Source organism: Clinocottus analis, unplaced genomic scaffold (assembly GCF_023055335.1).
Source record: "Clinocottus analis isolate CAN_PGR_092001 unplaced genomic scaffold, fCliAna1.0.p SCAF_11, whole genome shotgun sequence".
Classification (NCBI taxonomy): domain Eukaryota; kingdom Metazoa; phylum Chordata; class Actinopteri; order Perciformes; family Cottidae; genus Clinocottus; species Clinocottus analis.
In genome coordinates this window covers 6,876,316-6,902,386 of record NW_027175832.1, presented here as the reverse complement: position 1 = coordinate 6,902,386, position 26,071 = coordinate 6,876,316, and the positions used below count along the sequence as shown (strand labels likewise).

General features: G+C 40.3%; 2 protein-coding genes across 3 annotated transcripts in view; both read left to right on the top strand.

Moving 5' to 3' along the window:
• LOC137782202 (collagen alpha-1(XI) chain-like) overlaps positions 1-8,481 on the top strand; it is a 75,135-nt gene extending 66,654 nt beyond the window's left edge. Inside the window, exons 55-68 of one of the 2 annotated variants that reach the window (XM_068571384.1) lie at positions 225-278; positions 1,881-1,988; positions 2,224-2,277; positions 2,749-2,802; positions 3,545-3,652; positions 3,953-4,006; positions 4,089-4,124; positions 4,216-4,269; positions 4,582-4,840; positions 5,589-5,701; positions 5,846-5,914; positions 6,138-6,371; positions 6,880-7,064; positions 7,156-8,481. In XM_068571384.1, the coding sequence (XP_068427485.1) occupies positions 225-278; positions 1,881-1,988; positions 2,224-2,277; positions 2,749-2,802; positions 3,545-3,652; positions 3,953-4,006; positions 4,089-4,124; positions 4,216-4,269; positions 4,582-4,840; positions 5,589-5,701; positions 5,846-5,914; positions 6,138-6,371; positions 6,880-7,026 (1,344 nt within the window). In that variant the 3' untranslated portion in view covers positions 7,027-7,064; positions 7,156-8,481. Of the gene's footprint in view, positions 1-224; positions 279-1,880; positions 1,989-2,223; positions 2,278-2,748; positions 2,803-3,544; positions 3,653-3,952; positions 4,007-4,088; positions 4,125-4,215; positions 4,270-4,581; positions 4,841-5,588; positions 5,702-5,845; positions 5,915-6,137; positions 6,372-6,879 lie in introns of both variants that reach the window. The other variant, XM_068571383.1, reaches the window with a different exon arrangement.
• Positions 8,482-14,580: 6,099 nt separating this feature from the next.
• LOC137782327 (noelin-3-like) lies at positions 14,581-25,513 on the top strand. The gene is made up of 6 exons (XM_068571564.1): positions 14,581-14,932; positions 17,576-17,719; positions 18,972-19,127; positions 19,940-20,159; positions 22,405-22,511; positions 23,168-25,513. The coding sequence occupies exons 1-6, from the start codon at positions 14,864-14,866 to the stop codon at positions 23,843-23,845; spliced, it is 1,374 nt and encodes a 457-aa protein (XP_068427665.1). The 5' UTR covers positions 14,581-14,863; the 3' UTR covers positions 23,846-25,513.
• The last annotated feature ends 558 nt before the right edge of the window (positions 25,514-26,071 follow it).

Here is a 26,071-nt window from a genome sequence, read left to right as displayed (position 1 = left end):
TTGCTCGTACGGATGTTGCCTGGTCCTGCATAACCCTCTCTCTTTAAAAAGATTCAAGGTCAGAGCGTGCATCAGCTGAACAATTAGTATGTACATGAAACAACTGCCTCTCAGTCAAATGTTGGAACATTTCCTTTTTCGAGGATAATTATTTATTGTGTTAATGTGAAGGGTGCCTATGTTTTTATCTAACTATAATTGCAATTTATTGTTGTTTTCCTCAGGGTCCTCTTGGATCAGCAGGTCCAGAAGGCAGACAAGGAGAAAAGGGATCAAAGGTAAGAGTTCAACCATCTTGACTTTTACAAATCACTACAATCAACTGTTTAAGTTGTACATGTAGGGATCAGGGTTAGATCAATGATGGAGGGAAATAAATACCTTACTGTGAATCTTATACTGCAAGCAACGGAATAAATAAATCCAAATTAAAGTCATTGCTACTGAATATTTAACATGAATTTGCTTTGAAAACCATCCATCTCAAACTAAGTACGTATGTGATTTATTTTAACTTTCACAAATGTAAGTGTACAACATTTAGCATAGCTATATTGAATTTGGTCAAAGTCAACTGGTCAACTGACTTATTTGTATTTACAATTTAAAATGAATACCTTATTGTGACATTTTACCACTAATACATACTTCAAGGGACACTGTGGAGTGTTCTTGTAAACAAGCAACCACAGCCACGTTTATTGTCTTACTCACCAAAATGCAGCATGTGTATCCATAAGGTTCAACATTTGAAGTACTTTGAAGTATTTTAAAGTATTTTAACCAGCGGTCTTTATATGCATGTTCACCAGCTTGCAGTGTATTGTGTGTCCTCCTGGGCGAGAGCAACAATGGGGGCCCATTCATAAAAAACTACAACCAGCTCTTGAGTGATGCCCAATAGATGATTATGAAAGACATAGTAACAACATGTACAACCTTTCCTAAAATACCCTGCGTATGTGTACATGTATGTGTGTTCACATCAGATCCTGTAGAGTTGTAGAAACGTAAGAATTTGTCTCACCAAAGAAGTAGTGAGTTTTCTTGAGGGTAATAGCTTTGTTAAAATCAATAACGTTGTGTTTTCTCGTGTTTGCTTTGTGGAAGAGCATCAAATACAAAATGTCTTTGTACACCTTAAAGACATTGTTTGTCTGTGAATCAGTTGGTTCAAAGAAAAGCACTGACAGAAAGCCTGATGAATGTCAGACGTAGCTTTGCGCAATCTTTTTGTTCTTTGTCGTCATCCATCCCTCTTGCACACACACACACACACACACACACACACACACACACACACACACACACACGTATACAACGTACACTTTCTGTCCACATCCAGTTACAGGATTAAAGTTAATTTGATGGAGACAAGACATGGACTGAGTGGTGATCCGAGAGTTTCAAATCCAGGCCTAATTGCTTGTCAGAGCAATGTAATCCCTTCCTCCTCTCACCACAGTCAATATGACATCTCTGGAACTTCAATGCATAAAAAGTCTCTTTTCCTGCTCAGGAACAACAGACGAGATCTGGTAACATTTGATCTGTTGGGATGTTTCAAATCCTCCAATCCTTCCAATCCGAGTGGAAGGAAAACATTGCAAAATATTGAACAATGTGGCTTCTGTTTGCAGGCCTGCTTTGATTGTTAAGTTGGGTAAAGTTCTTGTTGTCATCAGAGAAGACCTTACACACATCAGAGAAACAAAGCAAAGTGTTTCAGTGCTTTTTGTTTGTGTCTTTAGCACAAAAGGACATACTCTTTGTGTTTTGAAAATGCATTCAACATGTTTGTTACTCACAACTGGAACCACAGCATACCTTTCAGTGCCCAGACTCATTATTTTGTGTTGGTGTTGTGTGATGTTTTACAGGGAGAAACTGGTGCCGAGGGGACTGTTGGGAAAACCGGACCTGTGGGACCTCAAGGGCCTGCTGGAAAGGCTGGTCCTGAAGGACTGCGTGGAATTCCTGGTCCTGTTGTGAGTACATTTTGCCAAAGTCCCGCAACTTTTTTTGTATGCCACAGGTTTCACATCGTAACCTGTTTGCAATGACACATAGATTGTATTGAATGAATGTGTATGGAGAATATTACGTGGTTAAATATGTATGTTAGTATCATGGATGTGCTTCTATAATAATAATGCTTCTTCTACAGTTTAGTATCTTCTAAATCTAGTATTTAGTATGTTATTCATTTGTCTTTATTTTCAGGGTGAACAAGGACTGCCTGGTGCTTCTGGTCAAGACGGCCCTCCTGGACCTTTGGTAAGACATGTTCTCCCACCTGCTCACTCTTTGGGACAACGGTCATATGTTGCTATTTAGCCCTTAAAAGGATCATCTGGTGAATTATTTCTAATTGTTTAACGGTACAATACACCACATCATGATGTTATAACATTATACTCACTATTGTAGAGCTGAAGCGTTTTATTAATCACTCTATTCTGTTAATTGTAATAATTGAATGAGTCAGCTGAATAGCTTCAGACTCGTTGATTGTTGGTTAGACGAGGCATTACAGTTGATGTGAACTATTATCTAGCATTTATGAACAAAATGAAATAGTAGTAGTATTGTGGAACTAATCTTTAGTTGCTCTCCGAAAGTGTTGCAGTGCCTCTGCAGGATGAATGGAGAGGCAATGCAGAGATCTGTGATGGCTGTCTCTGTAAAATGATGTGTATTCGTTTCACTGCTAGTTATGCTTCACAAAATGACTCTTTCCCTCCCCAGGGCCCCACTGGACTTCCTGGTATGAAAGGTGACTCTGGAGGGAAGGGAGAGAAGGTAAGATATTATTCCGATGCTAATCTCAAATTGCTTTATTGTGTATTTCTCATACCTGCTTATGCACCTTATCTACCTTATCTGCAAAGTAAGCAAACGGCCGGGCCCATTTCCTCTATCTCTTAGTGTCCCCTGTAAGGATAAAGACAGCTTATGCTCTGTGCTTTCACACAGTGATTTAATGCAGTGAATGAATATGTATATGTTCAATAATATTATCGCTGTAATGGTCGTTGGTTAAATGCCAGCATGCAGTCGTCGGATGCAGAAGACCATAACTCTGCCTGGCAGCAGGTGCCGAGACAGACCACCATTGTTAAATATGACAACCACTATAAACACACTAATTGTTTATAGCCAGGAATAAGAGTAAAACTGTGGTCATCTGGCCAGACATTACGCGTGAACTAAAAGTTGCATTTTATCTTTGCTTCGAAAAAACTGCTTTCATTTTCTGCAGATGATGAATGACCAGAAATGAAACTTTAACATGTATCCATAATGTACGTATAAGTAGGTGACAGACAAATACACATGTGAAAATACAACAGGGAACCAAAACATGCAATGTCTGTATGTTAAACAATCGCACAGTAGGTGAAGAGTGGAAATATAAATATTAAATGGCTAATGTTCAAGTTGTATTATACATGATGCAATCAGTTCAAATATTGTTTTGGTTCTCCAAACTTATTTCTAAGCCTTTGTCCTCCTTCTTTGTTCTTAATTTCCGTCTCTGCAGGGTCATCCGGGTCTTATCGGTCTGATTGGACCGCCTGGTGAGTCTGGAGAGAAGGGAGACCGAGGATTGCCTGGACTTCAGGGTACTGCCGGTGGCAAGGGTGATGCTGTAAGTGTCAGGCGGAGTATGCTTCATTAAAATATATTCATGGTCTCCACTGGAAAGTGAATCTTACAAAGTCATAGCGCTACATAAATGTATTCTTGAAAATGTGGCTTTCTGAGACTTCCAGGTTATATTCCCACAATACCAATATATAGTGAAAGCGATCAAGAACAAAAAACAATGCATTATTGTTTATGTTTAAAGACATTGCACTGTAATTAGGGCTGGGTGTTTGCACAAATACGTTCATCAAGTATCATATTAAACCAGATATCTCTAATGTGATCTATTATCTGTCACAAGGGTATTGTGGGTTCCTACGGTCCTCTCGGCCCTCCTGGTCCTCCTGGTATTTCTGTAAGTTACTTATTTTTTCTTTGATTAAAATATTTTTACATTATGGCTGTTGCTCATCTCTTAATATTTTATTTTCCAACAGGGCCCTCAAGGACAGAAAGGCTCAAAGGGATCAGATGTAAGTTGTTTTTTCATTTCTTCGCCTGTTGTGTGTTTTACGAGAATGTTTTTTTTTCTACATTATGACCATGATTTTTGTCTTCTGTCAGGGTTCAACCGGTCAGAAGGGAGACACTGGACTGATTGGACCACCTGGACAACCTGTAAGTTGCCCAGTTTATTGTCTTTAGATAGATCCAACCAAGCATTCATAGTATGCACATTATACTCCTAAAAGGCTCTAAATGTGTAACATGATTGAACAATGCAGTCACAATTAGTTACATCAATGGCCTTGGGAGAATTAGAGGGCATTTCTTTCACTATTTTTGACTAACCAAGGAATCATGAAAGTAACTGATTAAACAGTCAATGTTTAAGTTGACAAAGACTGCGCACGCTTTGGAACCCAGCGCCTGACATACTTTGTAGATTATTTGCAATAACAGGCTTGACCTTCCCCTTCTGTGTTTCAGGGTCCACCCGGTGATGTCATCCAGCCGCTGCCCATCCAGCAGTCCAGAAAGACCAGGCGGCACGCCGAGATGCAGGGAGACGAGGCGATGGCAGACTACAGCGTAGATGGCGTCGGTATGGAGGGAATGGAGGATGTCTTCGGATCCCTCAACAACCTCAAACAGGACATTGAGCGCATGAAGTTCCCCATGGGCACCCAAGACAATCCTGCCAGGACCTGCAACGACCTGCACCTCAGCCAGCCGGACTATGCAGATGGTAGAGACAGCTGTTAAATTGCTGTTACATTGGTATCAGCCATGAGACAAACTTCATCAGTAGTAGAACTTTGTCTGCAGTGGAAACAAATTACCATCCAGTACACTGACACAACTCGTATTATATGCTCTACTTCAACAGTTAGAGTTTGATTTAGTTTAATTCATTTATAATGTTTTCACTTGAATCTCTTTAAACACCCTCTTACTGTGCAGCTGCGAGGAAGTGGAGGAAGTGGAGTTGATCAAACTGTTTGTCGTACTCCTTTTGTCACCTTTATTAGCTGCAAGTGATTTTGAAATTATTTTGAGTCCTGGGTGTCACCTCTCAGAGTAATTAACTCTCAAGGTTGTTGAGGATATATGAATGGAAGACTGCAGACAATACTCAGGGTTGAAAACAACGATTCTATTTTGGATTTTTTTAAAAGCAATGAATTGAATATTATAATGAATTTGTGAGCATAAAATTAAAGATAAGACAGCAACAGACAAATCTCTTTGTGTATATTTTTTATATTATAAACATAAAAAATGAAGAAATTGTAAAGTGTTAGGTCACTATTAGGGAAACTACATTTGATTCAAAATATTAATGCTGAAATAATACAGGTTTTTACATTTTCTTATAGTAAATAATTTCATTATGGTATTTGCTGGATTGAATCCAGAAATTGGCATACTATTTATTCATGTATGATTAACCAAAATATACATATATATACATCTCGGTTCTGTCTCTCTCTCAGGTGAATACTGGATTGATCCAAACCAGGGCTGCATCGGAGACTCCATTAAAGTGTTCTGCAACTTCACAGCAGGCGGAGAAACGTGCATACACCCAGATAAGAAATCCACAGGAGTAAGTAACGGACAAACGTTAACGACTGTTAAAGAGTCACGGCGCGCTGAGTAAAAACAACATGTCAGAGCTATTTGCAGCGACTGCAAAAGTAAAATATTTTGAAGTTCTCTGACTGTCGTTTAACTTTTTCTTTTACTAAAGGTTAGAATATCCAACTGGCCCAAAGAGTCTCCAGGTTCATGGTTCAGTGAATTCAAACGTGGCAAAATTGTGAGTCACCCCACATGACTTTGAAATACCTTCTTTTATTTTCTATTACCTCCATGCAGATGTTTGCAATGTTACTTCATTCTCACTTTGTCTAAATTACTGTAACTCTTCCTGCCCTTCTCTCTTCTTTCCTGCCACACATCTCCCTCCCTTACCTTTCTCCTCATATTTACCTCCTCTCCTACCTCTCTTTACCTTTCCTGTCCCTTCTCTCTGTCCCCAGTTGAGCTATGTTGACATGGCAGAAAACACCATCAACACAGTGCAGATGACCTTCCTGAAGCTGCTGAGCTCCTCGGCACGACAGAACTTCACCTACATCTGTCATCAGTCTGCGGCCTGGTACGACGCCAAGGCGGACAACTATGACAAGGCAGTGCGCTTCCTGGGCTCCAACGATGAGGAGATGTCCTACGACAATAATCCCTTCATCAGGCCTCTGATGGACGGCTGCTCGGTAAAAACGCACAATCTAACTTTCAGTTTGAGAAAAACTTTTTTTCCTGAATTCCACGAAATCCCACATATCCTCACAAACAGACTGACTGTCATACAACAATGTTTGTACAGTGGAGTCTGATATTGGTTAAGAAAAAACATGTAATTCTTTGTACAATTTTCAATTATGTCATTGGACTTTACCAGGACTTTTTCACTTATTATATTAAGACTTTCTTCTTCTCTTGTCACACTCTACTATGTCTTTTAATGACTAATTCCTTTTTCATTTCAGAAGCTTATTATAAAAACTGTTGTTGGTTAATTGTCTGTAAAATCAATATCATCTCATCAGAAATTCCTCCTTTTTCTGTACGTTCTCTTTCAATGTGATTATGGCCCCCTTGTTTGCCAAATCTGAAAACAAACTCTTTTTTTCTTCGAAGGATTATCATACAAGTCCCCTTTAAAGATTGTGAGTCATACTGCGCCACCTTACTAAATGTGTGTGTCCTTTGTGTTCCCAGCTGAAGCAGGGCTATTCAAAGACGGTGATGGAGATCAACACTCCCCGCATCGACCAGTTGCCAATTATTGACGTCATGCTGAATGACTTTGGGGAATCCAACCAGAGGTTTGGCTTTGAGGTCGGCCCTGTCTGTTTCCTAGGCTAGACACACACTTACTCCCCGCTGAAGGACAGGGTCAGAGGGTAAATATTAACACCCACGTGCGGAGAGCCAACATCCTAACTTCTCTCCCTGCGAAGCCAAAAACCTGTGTTTTCTTTTGTTGCCGAGAAGATCCACTCAAGCCCGGAGAAGAAGAGTGCCTTTAGGCCCTGTCATGAAGTCGCTGACCAGGGGAAACTACTCCTCGCCCTTGTAGGGCCAGAATCACATGACTTTAACTTACATGCAGTAATGGGAGTGACATCAGGAAAAGGACATTTGATGCCGTGGCGGACAGCTGCGCACTTTCAGCAACAAAGAGAGGATCCACTAAACCCCAAGCCCCATCCTCCCTCGTCCTTCGCCTCCCTCTCTGGATGCTCCAGGTGCTGCTCTGAATTCAACCACAGAGGTGCTTTTGTGCAGAATCGCAAAACACTCAAGGTGCTACAAAAAGTGCTTTTTGATAAAACTGTAATTATTATTATTATTGTGTATAATATTGTTCCTTTCCGAATCCACTCTAAAAACTTGCATGTGCCCCAGCTCTTAGAGTTTAAATAAATATTTGGTAAACTATATAGAAATGAATCCAATGAATATTTTGGATGTGTGTGTTGAAAACTAATTTGCCAAGAAATATGTCTTTTGGAAACATTCCAATTTGTAAGTAAAACATAATCCCTGTGTAAATAATATGACTTTCATTTGATTTTTATCAGAGATATCCTAACTGGAACATAACATTTAAAATTAAAAGCATTTTGGGGTTTTTTTTTCATGACATTCCAGTTTGTAGGTCCATCAGGATATTAAGCCATAATAAAATAAGATACTAATATAAATATTGTAGAGGCTTATTCCTTAAAAAAATCACTATTTTGTTATATTGCACCTCAGCTTCTATTTAAAAAAGGTGGACATATTTGGCTTGTCTTCAACTGAGCTTCTATCTTGATAACACAATCAAGTTTGAACATTGTTTGTAGTGGCTAACTTACAAAGAAAATATTTGTTTTCTTTTTTGGAGGTTCAACTGTTTGTTTGTTTTTAAAACTACCCCCCAAAAAAGTCCTGTCGATTTTTCTTATTTGTAAAATTGAACAAAGTGTTTTCATGTGCCTTGAATTGTTCATTAAAAATATTAAAACTGGATTCTGAAAAATGTCGGGTTGAATGTCTGTATTGGTGCTCTTTTGTGATTCTGGCCTGCCTTCAACATATCACCTTCCTTCCCCGTGATAATTTAAGATTAGCTCAAGTGTTTGGGTTCATGTGCTGTGATCTCTTCCACTTTCTTTCTCTGACTCAGATTTTACTTTGATTAAAATCTGTTTGCATCTCCACCTCTTCAGCTGAAAGCTCTATTAGCATAGACTTCAGAGCCGCTTTCAAACCTGTGTAATTACATGTTTACAAACTATGTACAATGGAAATAAATATTTGGTGCTTGGCCAAATGCACACTGCAATTGTTTGCATTCACTGACGGATTATCCGATATTTATGTTTCATCAAATTGAGTAGATAAGAACACTTCATGAAGACTGGATGGTGACGCAGAGCGTGCTGAGTTCTTTGTGCAAACACTAGATGATGAAAACACTCCACAGGCGGAAAAGGCTTCCAAATGGCACCGCTGGCTTTGTGAGGAAAAAGCACATGACAGACAAAAAAAATGTTGTAAAATAAAAAAAAGAAGTTTCAGCCCCGTTATCTATATACATTGTTGATATTTGGTAAGGGGTTTTGAGTTAAAACATTTTTAAAAAGCTACCTTTGAGTATGATAAACACTGTTAGCATCGAAGCACAACATCAACTTTTCTGAGATTAAATGAACTTACTGTCCTGGCAGAGGGTTCAGTTCACTTCCACGTACAGACGCACAGGAGAGACGTGAGAGCGCTTGATTCATATTCTTTCAGGTGAGAGAGAAACTTGTACCTGTCAAACATCTGGATTGAGGCCAACATATTGAACTCTGACAGGAATCTGACTTTCTATGACATCATGACTTTTTTATTGACGTTTCTTAAAAATGTTTGATAGCTTGTATCATAAATATTTAATTGACATACTATACGATTACTTTATACTTTAATGCTATATATATATATATATATATATATATATATATATATATATATATATATATATATATATATGTATATATATATATATATATATATATATATATATATATATATATATATATATATATATATATATATATGTATGTGTGTGTGTGTATTTAAAGACTTCTTACAACTATTTTCATGAAATCTTTTGACAAACTATGCCTTTTCAATACCATTTTATGACTGGTTGTTCATCAGGAATGATGGCTCAGCCATCATCCTCCCATCACTTCCATTTTATCCAGAGGACAACCCAACACACTGCTGACCTTAAAATGTCTTTAGATATCATACGAATATGGAAAGACAATCTGCAACTGTTTAGCAGACGTGGATACTTTAGGATTTTAAGAAAAATCTGAAACAAACATGATTTTTGAAATGATTTTCATAAAAGTCACCTATACATATGATGTGAACAATACTGCAACACCTTACTGAATAACTCTGTCCACAGCTGAAGCGCGGCTATTCCAGCACAGTGATGGATAATACTAATGAGGTAGTAATGTAAATATTGTAAGAAAGGGACTATTTTTTGCTTCATTCAACCAGATGATATATTGTGCCTCAATTTCTTTAACTGTCTTTATATCTAACACAATCCCGAGTGAACAATATTTGTAGTGGCTAATTTAACAAAGAAAATGTTTAACATGCAATAAAGTTTGTTTAACATGTTTTTAATTGATAAAAAAAGAAGTCATAATTATTTGTAACAACGAACTAAGTGTTTGTATGTGTATATTTATCTTAAATTCTTCATTCAAAAAAATAAAACTGGATTCTGGGAAAAAATATCTTTTTGTGATTCGGCGCTGCCTGATAATTTAAAATTAATAGGATTAGTGGCTCAAAGTGTTCATGCGATTTATTCTGCTGAGCTCAGTTGCTGTGAGCTCTGCTACTTCATTTCTCTGACTCTTTAAACAAGATTAGCTCAGATCTGATCTCCACCTTTTACTTAAAGCTGTAGACTTCAGAGACACGTTCACATCTGTGTAATTACAGTTTGTTGACTGTATATGTTGCAATCTTTTGCATTCACTTACAGACGATCCCATACATATTTATACCAAATTGAGTCCGTAGAACTGCTGTATTAAGACAAAATGCAGGCGGATTAGTCGTCCTAAATGCACCACCGGCTGTCGACGTCATGCAAAAGATCTTCACAGTTTAGTAAAAAGAGGCCAGTTATCATACATTGATATTCCATCAGTGGTTTCACAGAGATGTACCTGTGAGTGAGAGACCAAAAACAACCACCAAAACATTTACTTTTGTGATGTATATCAAACAACAATAGATGTGTTACGTGACATTTTAATACCTATTCTTCACATTGAAATATGTTGCTGCATCACATGTCATACCAACATAATCATATGTTGATTTAACTATGGCCTGTGCTGTATGCAAATTGATCGCAATTATCTTTTCTCTCATTTTGGCAGTTGAGAGTATGAAATAACAAATTGGATTCATGAGGGAAATGGGATAGGTTTGACAAAAAGATGATTTTCTGTCAAAACCAGTAACAACTAAAATATCTAGTTTATTTCTTAGGTGTGTCTATTTCATTTGTTTTAAAAAGTTTTACAAGGTGAATCTAAAAATCTGTAAATTAAAGTTTGCATTTTGGTCAACACTAACTTTTGACACAACTAGGACCTCTGACTATGACCTCTGAATACCTCTGATGCTAAAAAGGCTTGTGCTAAAGCTCAAACACCTTTTAAATGTCTATGACCATTATTGTTTTAACAATGTCCGAGACACTCCTCTAGAAATCTCATAACTACTCTCAACAACTCCATAAACATGGCGTGGCAGGCTTTAGCAATAAAGTGTCATTACAGTGTCGAACGTTACAAAATACTGTTGCTGCCGGCCGTGAAATATTTATGACCCCTCGGTTAATGTGCAGTTGTCAGAACAGGTATTACGACTACGTCATAAGCATGCAACACATTTAAATTGTCTTCATTCAGTATTACTCCATGGATTATTAGACTTTAGATCAAATCAGTACAGCGTAACAAAGACTACATTGTGCTCTCAACATTACTGTTGGACGCATTGACGGACGCAGAATCAAACTGATTAGAGGATGTTTGCAGTGGCAAGTTGCTGCTCGCTTACTCAAACAGATCCACTCCAAACTCGTGCCTAAACCAAGCCAGTCACGGCCGATCTGCTAGGACACCCAGTTTAGTCAACATGCCGAAACTACTCAGAATTCCAGAGTTGTCGTGGTTTGGAGTCACATCTGATGGGTTCGTTTTTTTAAAAAAAAGGGGAAGGACGAGTGGAACTGTTAAAGCTTTATTCCACTATTCACATTCTCTCTACTCGGTATCACATGTCATGGAGGGCTGAGCTCGACCGCAGAATCAAGCCGAAGGACAAGAAAGCACCCTGAGAAGTTGCATCTTTGTCTGAGGACTAACACGGAGAGACAGACAATCACATCTAAAGCAACGGACAAGGCAGAGTTTCTGTTTCATCTTAGTTAAATGGAAAGAAAGACCAAAAGAAGCCCACAAAACAAAAACAACAATCAAATGAAAGTCTGAGCCGCCACGGCGCGGCTATTCTGTCATTGTTCTACGGCGTCCCTAAAAAAAAGAAAAAGAAATCTATGCATTCTTGTGCAATCTTGATATACCTATTTGTCATTATCTTCACATGAATGCATTGCATGATGAAGAGCTTCTTAATCACTTATTGGAATGGCAATACATTATAGAATATTGTTCTTATTTACAAGAACATCAACAAAAAAAAAACCCTGCCTGTGGGTTTTAAATACCTGGACGGACGGGGCCAACGTCTCGGAAGCCAACTGGTCAAGCTGCTCATGAGCAAAGCCTTTTCCCTTCAACGACTTCAGCAGAAGAGCTTAGTGAGAAAAAACTGTTGTACTTGAGAGACACCGAGTGAAAGAGTACGCAACTGACGCAAACAAACGAAAAGAGCAAATGCACGTTTTCTTGGATAAAAGGAAATGAATTGTTTAAAATTGACTTGTTGATTTGCGAGGAAGGCCAGAGAAGCCTGTAGTGTCTCGTTTTATAATTGCTCGTTATTTATTGAATTATTTCAGACAATAAATTTGCTTGATTTACGCAAATCTTTCAGTGGTCTCTTGTTGATTTTCTTTTCCTCTTCGGTGAATACATCCTGTAACAATCTGGAGAGTGTATTTAAACTGTAAAAGATACCTCTGGCTCATGGTGTGTCATCACTAATTTGAACTGGATTGAGACACAAAGCGAGCAGCAGCTCCTGCTCTTGCTGGAAAGACTCTCATCGAGAATGCAAGCCATGTCTTGTGAAAAAAACAACCTTTGTTCAAGTGCACCAAAAAAACTTCGGTCTCCTCCTGTCAGACACTTCTAGAGTTCAAGTATTTCCTGTTCAAACAGTTTCACTGGGAAACACTCCAACAGCACTATGAGTCACTGCCCAAGCCATCACCTCATCCCAACCTGCTGCTGGTTGCTGTTGGGAGAGTGCCCGGAGACCCCCTCACTCCTCAGGTCTACGGTTTATACTCTGTGTACTCACTTTAGCCTTGCCTGGCGTGCCCAGAGAAGGCTAAAATGTCTGGAATCCAATGTGTGCCCCTAACCTGACAGAGCTTCGCATCCTCCTGTCTCATGTGCTGCCTTTCAACTGTCTCAACAAAGACAAGATGCACAATGTGGCTATTTCCTTAGAAAAGGGGGAAACATTGATTGGCGAACCAAAGTGAAAAGGCTCCTAATCAGGGAGAAGGTGACTCCTGCTGTCAAGGACAAGCTCTTGCTGCAGCCCGTGAGCGCATCCTCGCAGGGGAAGTTATGAATGGCAACCAAAGTTTCGCCACGGATCGAGCTCAAGTCACGAGCTCTTTATGTGAAGAAGGTTCCGGGCATAGATTAGAGTCACGATTCAATTCAATTCAGTTTATTTTGCATAGCCCAAAATCACAAATACAAGATGTTTCGACCTCAGTATAATTAAAGCCATTTCTTCAAACGCTGCAGAAAACATTCTGGAACTACTGTGGGCGAACTGGTATGAAGAAATAATTCAAGTCAAAGAAAAGAAGCCTGGAGCATTTCTTTACAAGCACGTTTCAGGCTTACTACAAAAAACTGAAAATGTCTGAAGTTTTATGTTTCTGTAGTATTGCCAGCAGTCTGTTATCTGAACTGAAGTACACGTTGAGCTCCAAAGCTGAATAAACATCTGTGTATTGCCCCTCCACAAACTGATCAATATTTGCATGCATAATGAGCACTCCACACATTATTTAATACCTTGTCGCAATTATTTTAGGCGGTGAAAATATTGTGCCATACAAGTGTGACTAATGGCTTTGGCCAGAGAGGAACAATATAACAGCACTCCGCCACAGAAACCTTTGTCTTTTTTGTTTCAGTAATATGACAGGCTTTAGATTCCTGTATGAAAATGAGGTCTGAGTAATCAGGAGTGTAAATGGTTGCTTCTTTGAAAATACAAAAAGGATATTGTTTGCAGTGGTTGCAGCCTTGGAAACTGTCATATAAAAAACTCAGAAACACTGTCTTACTCTATCTATCTACAGACCTTAAACAGGTCTTTGGATGGCCAGATTAGGACAGCTCATTTTCTGCCAGGGAAAACAAACTACCAATATTAGAAATAAAGTTTAAAAAAAAAACGTTTGATATTACAAAAAATGAATACATAATGAGATCACAAATTGCTTCAAGATTTTACCTGTTTTTGATATTTCATTGACTTATTTCTACCAGCCATTGCATGACTGCTTCAATCAGCCTGCTGCTTGAAATGAAATCCTTCCCCCAAAGACAAAGAAGGGGCTGTGATTGGCCAGACTCTGATTAACGCACAGCAGTCAGCCAATCAGAGCTCCAGCTGTGGTTTGGGCTCAACTTCAATTGATTTTGACATCGTAAATAAAAATGAACCTCAAATATTATGTCTATTTTTTTAGTTATATGTTTTTCCATGTGATCATTTTGGCGTAAATAGGCTACCAAACTCGAAAGTACATTTAGCATTTTGTTGCGGTCATATTATCTCTATGCTCTCTCTCTCTCTCTCTCTCTCTCTCTCTCTCTCTCTCTCTCTCTCTCTCTCTCTCTCTCTCTCTCTCTCTCTCTCTCTCTCTCTCTCTCTCTCTCTCTCTCTCTCTCTCTCTCTCTCGTGCAGTCTTGCACAAAAACGCAGCAGCATCTCTGATCTCGCGTGTCTCTGCTATTTACTGAATACTGCCAGCTGCAACTTTTGTCACCACACAGCTGGCGGTGGTTCCTCCTCTAGACGAGGCGCGCGCGCGCGCAAAGCACGCGCACACGCGCACGCTGGATTCATTCAAAGTCAAGAGCAGCTGGATGATGTCACATCCGTGAAGAAGGGTGCCGGTGCAACCGAAACGCAGCTGGGATTTTCGCTGCATGCGTGCCCACAAACTTTTTTTTCACTTTCTTGCAGTGCCGCGGTTTCTCCCCGCTGCCCCACATGGCACGCGTGACGGGGACGAGTGCTTGGATGCGCCCCCCTCCTCTCCAGGAAGCCCTGTTTTGTACCAGCGCGTAGTGGACGACGTGGCGCGAGCCCCCCCCCAAAAAAAACCTGCGCGCAAAACTGTTGTACCCGTCGCGGAGGAGGTGAGGAGCGAAACACTGAAGCATCCGACAGAATGTGGTCGCTGTCCGTGGTGCTGAACCCGCTGCTGTTTCTGCTGCTGATCGGATACTGCCCTTCAGTGGTGAGTCTCCTGCCTTCACATTTCTCTCCAAAAAAAAAGCAACTTTAACACGAGCTAATGACATGTACACTGCGTGTTTAAAAGTTCCCTTGAATAATTAGGGTGGAGCATTTCATTGCTCAATGCTTGGTGAATAACCAACAAGAGAGAAAATGAGTCCCGTGGCGTGTTTGCATGTTTGGCTGATTCTTTGCTGTAGTCGTTGTTGCCTGTGTGGACTCCGGCATTGGCAGTAATTAATAAGAACATGCCAGAGATGTTTGGAGGAGAGAAAAAACATCAGAAAGATCAAAATAAAGTGGTGGGAGAGCAAGAGGCAGACTCACAGCACTGATGTGTATTGCCTACATCAACCAAATAGCATTGCTATTGATCCTGGAGTACTGCCAGGCTTATAACTCACATTTAAGGGAGAGTTAAATCACCGTAAACGTAAATAAATAAATCAAACATCTGCTGCTGTGAATTAAGTTCCCTCTCGGAGAGAGGAAGCCACACTAAACATCTTGATACAGGAATATTCTTACTTTTACTGATATGTTGTTGTGTTGCGTTACGTCATGCATTTTGTAGTGCTACCTTACTCTCTTTTTTTTTTCTTTCTCAAATGCGATGCTTGACAGGGAAATGTATCCTGCGCTTCACCAAATGGAAATGCATTTGGGCGCATCGTAACAAATTGGGAAGAGCAGCTTGTAGATCACCAAGCCATTTGGACGCGAACAATGGTCCATTAGGCTCATCCCACCATGCAGAATGCAACTCCTGTGCCAGAGTCTTGATTGCAAAGCAGTGTCCTCACATCCTACATCACCTTGTCATGATTGGAAGTGGTGTGCAGAATTAATGCTACTCGCAGACAGGAAATGTTTACAGGTGGAGAGATCTGTCAAACAAACAAAGAGAACCAGCTGCCTGAATGAGACACAACTCTTTGTGCAGAGTTGTAGAGCGCATCTGGCTTGGCTGAGCTACAAATTCATTTTAAAATGAGGAAATGTGAGAATGAGAATGGGAGGAGGATGGGGGGCGGGGGGGGTGCGTCACTCAAGAGACGGTGGAGAAAAAAGACCGTTTTAACATTGTAGTGAAACTGGCTTCTTTCTAGGAGCCTTTCTAAAGAAAGTAAGGAAAAGAAGAGCTGAGGGTGTTTTTTTTTTCTTCCTCTTTTATTCCATCCAGCTGTTATGCTGTGAGCGAGGCAGATTGCAGCTCCAGTCATGGTGCACCAAGCCGTCCAGCATCTCTCTCTCTCACTGCTGCAACGTACCACACCTGACCTCCAGATATCTCAATGCAATATCACTGTTGTTGAGCATGAGTTCAGAGGTGGCACATAATGTCAAAAAATAACATTGTACTGGTGAGGCCATGACATTCTACCTCCATGCCTCTTATCTCACAATCATATAAGGAGCAATTTAGCATCAGGGCATGAGTAGAATCAGCTTTAATTCCAAGACCATGAGCTTTACCAGCAGCCAATAGCAAGGGGTGCACAGATTGTGTCTGTAGTGATACTACCTGAAACAATTTTCTTACAATGTGATAGCGCTAAGAGAGCTCTCAGGAGATCGATAGTGCGGAAGGTATTTTATGTATTATTATGTTTTACTTGTTTAAACCTAAATTAGATATTAGATATGAATAACGTAAATCACCTATATGCTTGGCTTGATCAGTCATTTCGTGATCAAAACACAGGACTTTTCTAACCCTGTACTACAGTAGAACTGCAAAGTGATCGAGATGACTCAAAGTCTGAGCTTTTTCCTTTGTCTGACATCCTTGTCTGCTCAGAGGGGCCATATTCTTTCATGGCTGAGACCAAACTCTCTTTAAACCACTCCGGCTGACAGGTAAGGATGAATGGGAGAAGAAAAAGGACGTCTGCTCTCTGAAAACAGGGCACTTCTCTTCTACATCCACAAGTTTCAAACGCTTGCTGAGGCCAAAGATCATGTTTCACATGTTATCCTCCTGCCAGACTGAGTTTTAGAAAGCAGAAGAAAATCAAAATAACGATTGTTCGTCTGCCAAAGACTCTTGTAGTGCGCGCAAATTTACCATCCGCAGTCAAAGGGTGCCAGTAGTTGTCTGGATGCTTTGTTAATTTCCCATGCTGACAATAAACAGCAGTATTGTTCAAATACTACTGATGCTGTTTGTGTGTTTGATAGCCAGCAGTTCAGGACACTCGTTTGTATTGTGTACACATCAGTTGATGGTGATGCTGCGTCGGCTGATGATGCATAACTTTGTTTTTTAAGCGTCTTACTCTCGTGCTTTGGAATATATCGAATGTAATGAAGATATCTAAGTCTCCCAGCGGGACTTTCATTGAAGGCCTAGTGAGGAGGAACAGAGGAATTTACGCACTTGGGTTATTCATCAAGGCCAGGAAACACTATTTATTGTTGAAGAGAAAACTCCACTGGCGACCATATACTGTGGAGGGATGTATTAAATAAAAGCATTCCTGCAAAGCCCAGTCAATGAAATTGGTGTCTGTTAAAGCTTTGTGGGCGTAAAGCAGAAGAATGGATCACCCATAATGCTATGATAGCGTCAGGGGTTAAGTCATCTGCCTGTAGATGTGTGTGTGCTGTGCATTTACAACTCTACCTGTGCTTCTGCATGCAGACCATCAGGCCAAAAGAGGGCTGGCAGGTGTACAGCTCAGCTCAAGATGCAGATGGGCGTTGTATCTGCACAGTGGTGGCACCTGAACAGAATCTGTGCTCCAGAGATGCCAAAGGCAGACAGCTCCGCCAGCTCCTGGAGAAGGTTTGTGCACATGGCCACACACACACACACACACATGTGCTGCTTCTGCGACGATGCACACTCTTTAAACACACACACATATTTACTGTAAGCAAACAGCACACCTTAATTCATCTGACGCATCACATGGATTTCTATCTTTATGTATGCTTCTTTATTGCACTAATCCTCAGAGAGATTGCACCAGCCAGGTCCATAACCCTATTTTCCACTTTTTTACATATTTTACATGGAAGACATCCGCTGAATGGCTGCTCTCCATCCCGCATAAACAGATCTGCGGTGTTTCGCTAACATCCATCAACGGCTTTTGGTTGATTATTATCAGGCTTTAAGCTTTTGATTAGGATCATTATTTCTGTCAGAAAGTGGACTCATCAGAAAATCCGCCTTTCAAAAGAGTTCATATAGTTCTTTACTGCACAATTTCCTTTTTAAAAGTATGAATTTTGAATTAATCACACAAAGGCAGCTGGGATTAATCAACGCTGTGAATTGAATACAAACATGACTTTTAATTCCAAATGAAATGTTTGTTTTTTTAAAAAAATGCTTCATTTACAAACACACAAATTGCATTTTCCTCAATCACTGTGACTTAGAAGGAAACATTGGTCTAGCCTACATTTTAATGTTGTAAGCCAAAGGGTGTTTTTTGTCATTCAGTGAGGCCTTTGATACTAATGTACTAAGCTGCCTCAGGGCTTCAGTGAGGCCATTTCAGGATCCTTCCACCAGAGCCAGAAAAGTATGCAGAACACAATGTATGAGAGTAGTGCCACTTTGCTAGCGATGCGCTCCAGTAGTGTTGGTTGGTTAAAATTAGAGCCAAAGAGAAAAGAGAAACAGGCCCACATTTATTCTTGTTCACATGCCCCAAAAACCAACTGAGCTTTTGTCAAACTGGAGAGACACTATAATGTTTCTCTGTCAAATCTCTGCTCTAAAAATGTGTTACCGTACCCACTTAAAAAACAGCCAATTGTAACTGATGTGTGCAATATATGTTTAAAACAGAAGAGAAAACCGAGCCAGAAGGTTCCAATGTAACAGTTACGTGTCCATGTGAAAATGCACTCAGTTTACACATGGATGGTTTAAAGACAATCCCGTTGGAGGTTAAAATGTTGATTTGTTCCTCTGGAAGTTCGAGCACAGCATTGCAGGCTTCTGAACAGCTGAACATGGAGGACATTTTAATCTTGCAGTGGAGGGAAAAATCAATGCTGCACTGTTTCATTCTTTTCAAAAGGTGCAGAACATGTCGCAGTCAATTGAGGTTCTGAACCTGCGGACGCAGAGGGACTTTCAGTACATCATGAGGATGGAGAGCCAGATCAAAGGACTGCGGTCAAAGTTTCGACAGATCGAATCGGACAGGAAGACCCTCGTCAACAAAAACTTTCAGGTATGTTTTTGTTTAAGGCTTAACTTGGTGAGAAACATCACAGCAGAGGCTGTGGAAGGATCTCTTCTGTATATATACACCTCAGAAGCATCTAAATAGATTAACTTTAAATCCTGACTGGATCAATACATGCCCGGCAAGGGACAAAATGCTCTTAAAAGTTAGACAGGCTGGAAAGAAAGCATCCAGGATGGATTCTTAAAACTCTTTAGTCAGTAATAGTGACACGATCCTGATGGTTACATTTTATTTGAAATGATTTGAAAAACATGTAGGCAATGTACTTTTTGCAGTATAATATTTTTGTTTTTTCACAGAAAAAAATTACCTTTTAAGTTGACAGTGTATAATTGACCCCGACATTACATAACATTAATAATCATGGTACTTACTATAATGATTATTATCATCCATCAGTGAATTCAGCCCCTTTTCTCCTGATACAGACAATCTTTCCAGCAATTATTACAAAATTGTCTTCTCTGAAACGAGGTTTTCCTTAATAATTGCTCAGTAAGAAGACTCTGCATTTCATGCAACACAGAGGATGTACCCACGACGATAAGAAGATGGAGTAAAAGATCATCCTACCAAATCAATTTCTCAATAATATGTCCATCTTTAGATATTGAGTCTCACTATCATAATTATAGAAACAACTGAAAACAACCGAAACAAAGCAAGGAGAAATTATGTTTCAATTTCCCTCAATGAGATGTATCGTAAGAAACAAAATTAACAGTCTTTCGGGATCGAAAGATTTGCAGAGACATGCAGGTACTTTGCAGTGGCGTATTCTTGCTGTTTTCTAGGAGCTAAAGGGAAAGATGGAGTCCCTGCAACCGCTGATACCCGTCCTGGAGCAGTACAAGACAGATGCCAAGCTCATCACCCAGTTCAAAGAGGAGATCAGGAACCTGTCTGCCGTGCTGATGGGCATCCAGGAGGAAATGGGAGCGTACGACTACGAGGAGCTGCAACAGAGGGTCCTAAACCTGGAAAATCGGCTCCGCAACTGCATGAGCAAACTTAGTAAGTCCATCGCAGAACGAGCTGATTCGGGCATGGTGACTGAGTCCAGATTATTTGATGGCACAGGTACCATAAGCACATTTTCTTGCATCAATCATCAGATTGGCATTTTAGATAAAGAGCAGGGGACAGTAGAACCGCTACTGGAGGCAGAAATCCTCAAAGAACAAGTTCCCCAGCGACATGTAAAAGATGGTAGCGTCAGGAAGCTAAGGCGGCTAAATACAACTAGTGCAATCGAGGCTGCAGTGCAAAATACTGATTGGGAAGTAAATGTCTTTTTTTTATTTTTAATCCTTCTGATTCCTTCTTTGTTTGAAGTTTTTGAAGCTGCAGTTGCTTTACTCGTGGATGAGTAGCTCAGCTATACTCAACCAGTGGGCTTCAAAGCTGTCCACAAAAGTAATGCCAATTGGTTAGATTAAATTGAAGAAAAAAAAAAAAGAATTATTTGGTAAATTACAAATCCAGGATTTAAATGTGCTCCAGAAGTTACATAAATATAAAAATGTCACGTTCAAATCTTTAACGTCACTTCGCCAATCATGACATCATCAGGTACACACGTGTTTTCCACTGTTAGCTATGTTACATTCTGTCGGGTGCAGGGACACAATATGGATTGGATTTTGAAACGAAAAAGTGTCGGAGGGTGCAAACCACCAATGTGAGCGGTGAGTAAATATGACCCTGAACACATACATTGAATTGACAAAAGCAGGCCGTGATGCCGAGCCTAACACAGATATTCAATTATGAAAACGTATAATTAATTGTGTGGGTAAAAAACAACAGTAGCACCAACGCAACCGTTTGTCTCACGTACACCAAATGCACCGCATGACGGGAGTCAAACAACGTGACTTCCATTAATTACAAATGTCATTTAACGTAACAATTTACTTGGAATCCCCACTGGCAGCGGCGCGCTAACCTTTCATGACAGACAGCAGACATTCACTGAACAAATATAGTTTTCAAATCAACAGTGTTTGCAAGCCCATGCATTGATGAATTGATTGGACATTGATTGAAAGAGAGACACTCTATCCTTGCATACAGTGTGACGTTATGTCATGTAAACTACCAGGCATGAGCTGTGCGTAACCCAGATAGGTGAGCAGAACATATTCTGACATTTCTACTTTTTAAAATAGAAAACACACATTTTTTTATTGTGCGATTTACTGGAAAGTACATACAATAGTCAACAGCAAATGTTGTGCTCCCTGTCGACCTCGCTCCAGCCAGCTGCCACATTATTTAGGCTTGTGTGGTGAAGGAGGCGGTATCATATGAGTGCTTCTCAAATGGGGGTAAAAATGAGCGTCCATTCAAAAAAACTTAAAAAATTTGTATTTAATAAATATTCAATTAAACATAAGTATACATTCATAAACTGAATTGGTGATATAAATCACTCGCTGATGGCACAGCGCTGTGTATCTTTTCAACTAAAAATGTTTGAGAGCCGCTGGTATAGGTGACTCCTCGCTTTAGCTGTTATTGGCCTATGGCAGCGCTTTCAGATCAAGCAACAGTAGAAATAGAAATAGAAACAGGACGTCTGACCAAAAGCTACGATCAAAACCGCACGTCGCCCAGAAAGCTGTCAGGACATGACGATGCCATGGACTCTCTAATGCACACAAAAAACACATACTTGAATTGTTGGAACCTTTAAGTTTGAAATAAATGAATATTCAAATGTTTCCTTTGGCCATGTTTGACAGCCCAGAAGCACAGTGTGTGCTCATTTAATTCTGCCTTCAGACCAGCTTTGCCTGTGATAACGGTTTGCACAACTAAACTCCAATTTGCCAACTGCCATGTTTTCAACACTGACGGAGGCTGTCAAAGTGTCAACGTGAATAGCTAACGTGTGAATGCTAATGATATGTGGCTGGAAATCTGCCTGAGCTCGAGATGATTACTTCAGCATTCATAGTGTTAGAAGCTTTCATCGATAGTACAATAAAAGTGTCTGGAAATAGGAATTAAAATGTTTAAGTATGTGGGATAAATGGTCACCGAGTAAAATGTTGTAGTTGCTTTGTGGCAGCTTCTCGGGTTATCCTCTTTGTTTCTAACAGCAGAGTCCAGATGCTGAACACGCAACAGTCCAGAACTTTGTTGTTTATCCGTTAGCCACACATTGTATTTATTCCAGTACTACCATGATGCCATTGGCTGTAGTCTTATCTTGTGGAGCCGTAGCAGTTTGTGTTGTGTGATGTGTCTGCAGCATGTGGCAAGCTGATGAAGATCACCGGGCCGCTGACTGTGAAAACTTCAGGGACCAGGTTTGGAGCCTGGATGACCGACCCACAGGCGACTCCCAAAAACAACAGGGTGAGCCGAGTTAATGTCCTTCACTGTATGTTGCGAGCCTTTGAAGCACACACAGGATTTAATAATCTATATACAGCTGCTTCCCCCCTGTTGTTCACTCGGGAGAGCCGTTGTTGCAATATCGAACTGCTGGCATCAAACATAAATGTTGATGTCCCTCCCTGGACATTCTGGGCATCCTTTTAAATTAAAACCATGTTTCACCCACTTCATTCCCGATATGCATTTCGGCACAGGGTCTCCATTAGCATGTTCAACAGAAGAAGTAAACGCACAGCCTTTGCATACTTTGTCAATTATCCACTGAGCACTAGACATATTAATGGCCAGCTTTTGAAGGATGCTACAAATTAAACCTCTCAAATCTTCATTTGCATGCACTATTCTGAGATTATAAATCCAAAAAGCCGCGGCTAGCTAAAATTGCGCTCCATTGGTTCCAATTTGACCTTATCAATATACATTTAAATCATTTAACTTCTGGCCTCCAGTGAGTCTTTTTATTTCCGCCTTTATGGAGCGCCTGTATTCTGTCATCCTCTATTTAGAGAAAGCTCCACCTCGTACACGTTTTTATGGACATCTATAGATAACATTTTGTTTTGCAGCTGGTTATTATATTCACAGGGACGTTGCCTGTACTTCTTTTTCCTCAGGTCTGGTACATGGACAGCTACACCAACAACAAGATAGTGAAAGAGTATAAATCCATCGCTGATTTTGTGGCAGGAGTCGAGTCGAGAACCTACAACCTGCCTTTCAAATGGGCTGGAACCGACCACGTGGTGTACAACGGCTCTCTGTACTACAACAAGATGCAGAGCAACATCATCGTGAGGTACAGCTTCGAGACGGGCCGCGTGGTCATCCAGAGGGCTCTGGAGTCGGCGGGCTTCCATAACGTGTACCCCTACACGTGGGGAGGCTTCTCTGACATCGACCTGATGGCGGACGAGCTGGGCCTGTGGGCCGTGTACGCCACCAACCAAAACGCCGGGAACATCGTGATCAGCCAGCTGAACCCGGACACGCTCCAGATCCTCAACACATGGAACACAGAATACTCAAAGAGGAATGCCGGCGAGTCTTTTATGATCTGTGGGACGCTCTACATCACCAACTCCCACCTGACCGGTGCTAAGGTGTACTATGCCTACTCCACTAAAACCTCCACATACGAGTATACAGACATTCCCTTTCACAACCAGTACTTCCACTTGTCGATGTTGGACTACAATGCCAGGGATCGCGCACTCTACGGCTGGAACAATGGCCACCAGGTCCTTTTTAATGTCACACTTTTCCACATCATCAAAACTGAGGACGACTCTTAAGCCGCGAAAATAGGAGATCGTGGAAACAATAGATGGTTGCATTTGAATGTTCGAATTAATGTATTTATTTATATATTTATTTCTTTATGTAATGTCCCCGATTAGTTTTGGGCATTTTATACAATTTATTTACATCCTACAATTTGCTACTTTCATACGATGAGTTCACTAATTATGATCTTCCCCATGTGGAAACACAGCCGTTTCTATGAGCAAACTTTATTCAGTAGAATGCATCTCCGCCAGGTGCGTCTGTGACAATGTTGTATTGTGTGTTTGCATGAACATGAAACTCACAATTGGTTTCCCCCTGTCTACACAGCAAACACACGATGTCCTGAGACCCACTGCGTTCAAACTCAAAAACAAGCATCAGCTCAAATTCATCGCGCAAGACAATCAATTCTCATAATAGAATCTCGGCCAAAAACAAAATGTGTCCTCTCAAGCCGTCTGCCCACTGAGCAGCAGCCGAGTTGCAGCGAGGTACAGTCGAGAGTGTGGTCCTGCTATTAACCGTTCGTCCATCGCATTAAGTGTGAACACACCACTAACTGGCGTCCCCTCTCCGTGGGCACAGAACAACGGATGAGGGCGGGGTCGCAGATCCACACAGCTTTGTTCTCACGAGTAGCCGCTAACAGCTGGGGGCCGGCTACGTGTAGCCAGTGAGTCAGCCGGCAGTCAGTGACGGTTTAACACAATGAATAAAAAGTGTTTTTGCAAAGTATGAGTCACTGTCACCATTAGGTTCTTGAGCATGCGGCCATAACTGGGCCCCTCACAATATTATGCAGCACCAAAATGCAAGATTAGCAGTGGACAGACACAGAGGTGCACACGCACACACACAACGACTGACTCACATGAGGTATTAATGCACACACACACACATACTACTGATTGCACGATCCTCCTGGCGGAGATAATGAATGGCCGCACAAAATGAAAAGACATTTAAAAGTCCATTCTGAAACATTGTGCAGGTACCATATTTTCAATGTAATAATGCCACTTTCCTTCTGCAACTTTTAGAAACGCTGAACATGCTGTAATTTCTACAATTCCCTTTTGTTTCTCCGAAATGAAAGCGTCATATTCATAATGGTTTCCGTCCATTAGATGAATTCACTACAGTAATTGTTCCTTTTCTTTTCCTGCCATTTATTCATCATCATTTGCTAATTTCATCCTGCCTTTCACTTCCTCCATTTAGCTTTGAATGAATCATTCTGCTTTTCCTTTCAAAACATGTCGCACCTTGTACAAGACAATGAGAAATGTGGTGAACCATAATGCACCTGTATAGTTAACGTACTTGGCTTTCTTGTATCTATGAAGATTTTCAGTCATCCGGGTCAGAGGACGTCTTGAGGTACTACGTCAAAGTATTTCAAATGGCAAAACTGGTTGCCCTTTACTTAGTACATTGAGAAATTAGCTTTTTTGTAACTTCAGCAACAGCTTGTATGCCTTATTCAGTGCAGTACGTTCTGTAAACCTACGGATGACAGCTCTGGTGCATGAATGTTGGCTCTCCTAAAAGCATTTACTGTACTGTAACTGTAGACTTGTGTATTTTGTATCAGCACAACATCCCATTCTCCTTTTCTCTAGCTGTATTAATGGTCCATTTATACAAGCAGCAGTAGATCACTTTAATACGCATTCGTTTATGTAAATAAGAAGTTATACATAACCAAAATAAATAATATTGTTTTCATTAAGGTAGTGTTCTGCGTATTTGTGTTGAGTGAATTTGTTCAAGAGACCCGAAAGGAACCACTGAGATGCCTGAACATGAAGTCAGGCTGCACCATGATTTCTACTGACGTCACTTTAAATTATAGACCTGACAGTAACAATGCTCTTCTGCCAAAAATGGTATTTCATTGTCTTTTGAAAAGGACAAAGTGGTTGAGGTTATTTCTCATTTCCTGCACTAGCTTTCTTATTTTACGTCGCTGTAACTCTTAGTCAGAGCTTTAATTAAATTAAGATATCTTGTTCGACTTTCAGTCGACGGAGGAATTAGTCCGATCTTTTACTTTATGTAAATAAGCAATACCTTAATGGACAAATACTGTTCGCGATAAAAAATACTGCATTTAAAATGTACATTCAAATTACAAAATGATTAGCTTAAGTAAAATAAATCATGAGGCAGAACTACCTATACATGTATAAATCACTTCACACTAAATCACTTACATTTTGCAGGTGGAA

Coding starts and splice junctions, on each gene's coding strand:
- LOC137782327 (XM_068571564.1), top strand. CDS start 14,864: ATGTGGTCGCTGTCCGTGGTGCTGAACCCGCTGCTGTTTCTGCTGCTG. Junction 17,720..18,971: donor TCCGCCAGCTCCTGGAGAAG/GTTTGTGCACAT, acceptor TCTTTTCAAAAG/GTGCAGAACATGTCGCAGTC. Junction 20,160..22,404: donor CAACTGCATGAGCAAACTTA/GTAAGTCCATCG, acceptor ATGTGTCTGCAG/CATGTGGCAAGCTGATGAAG.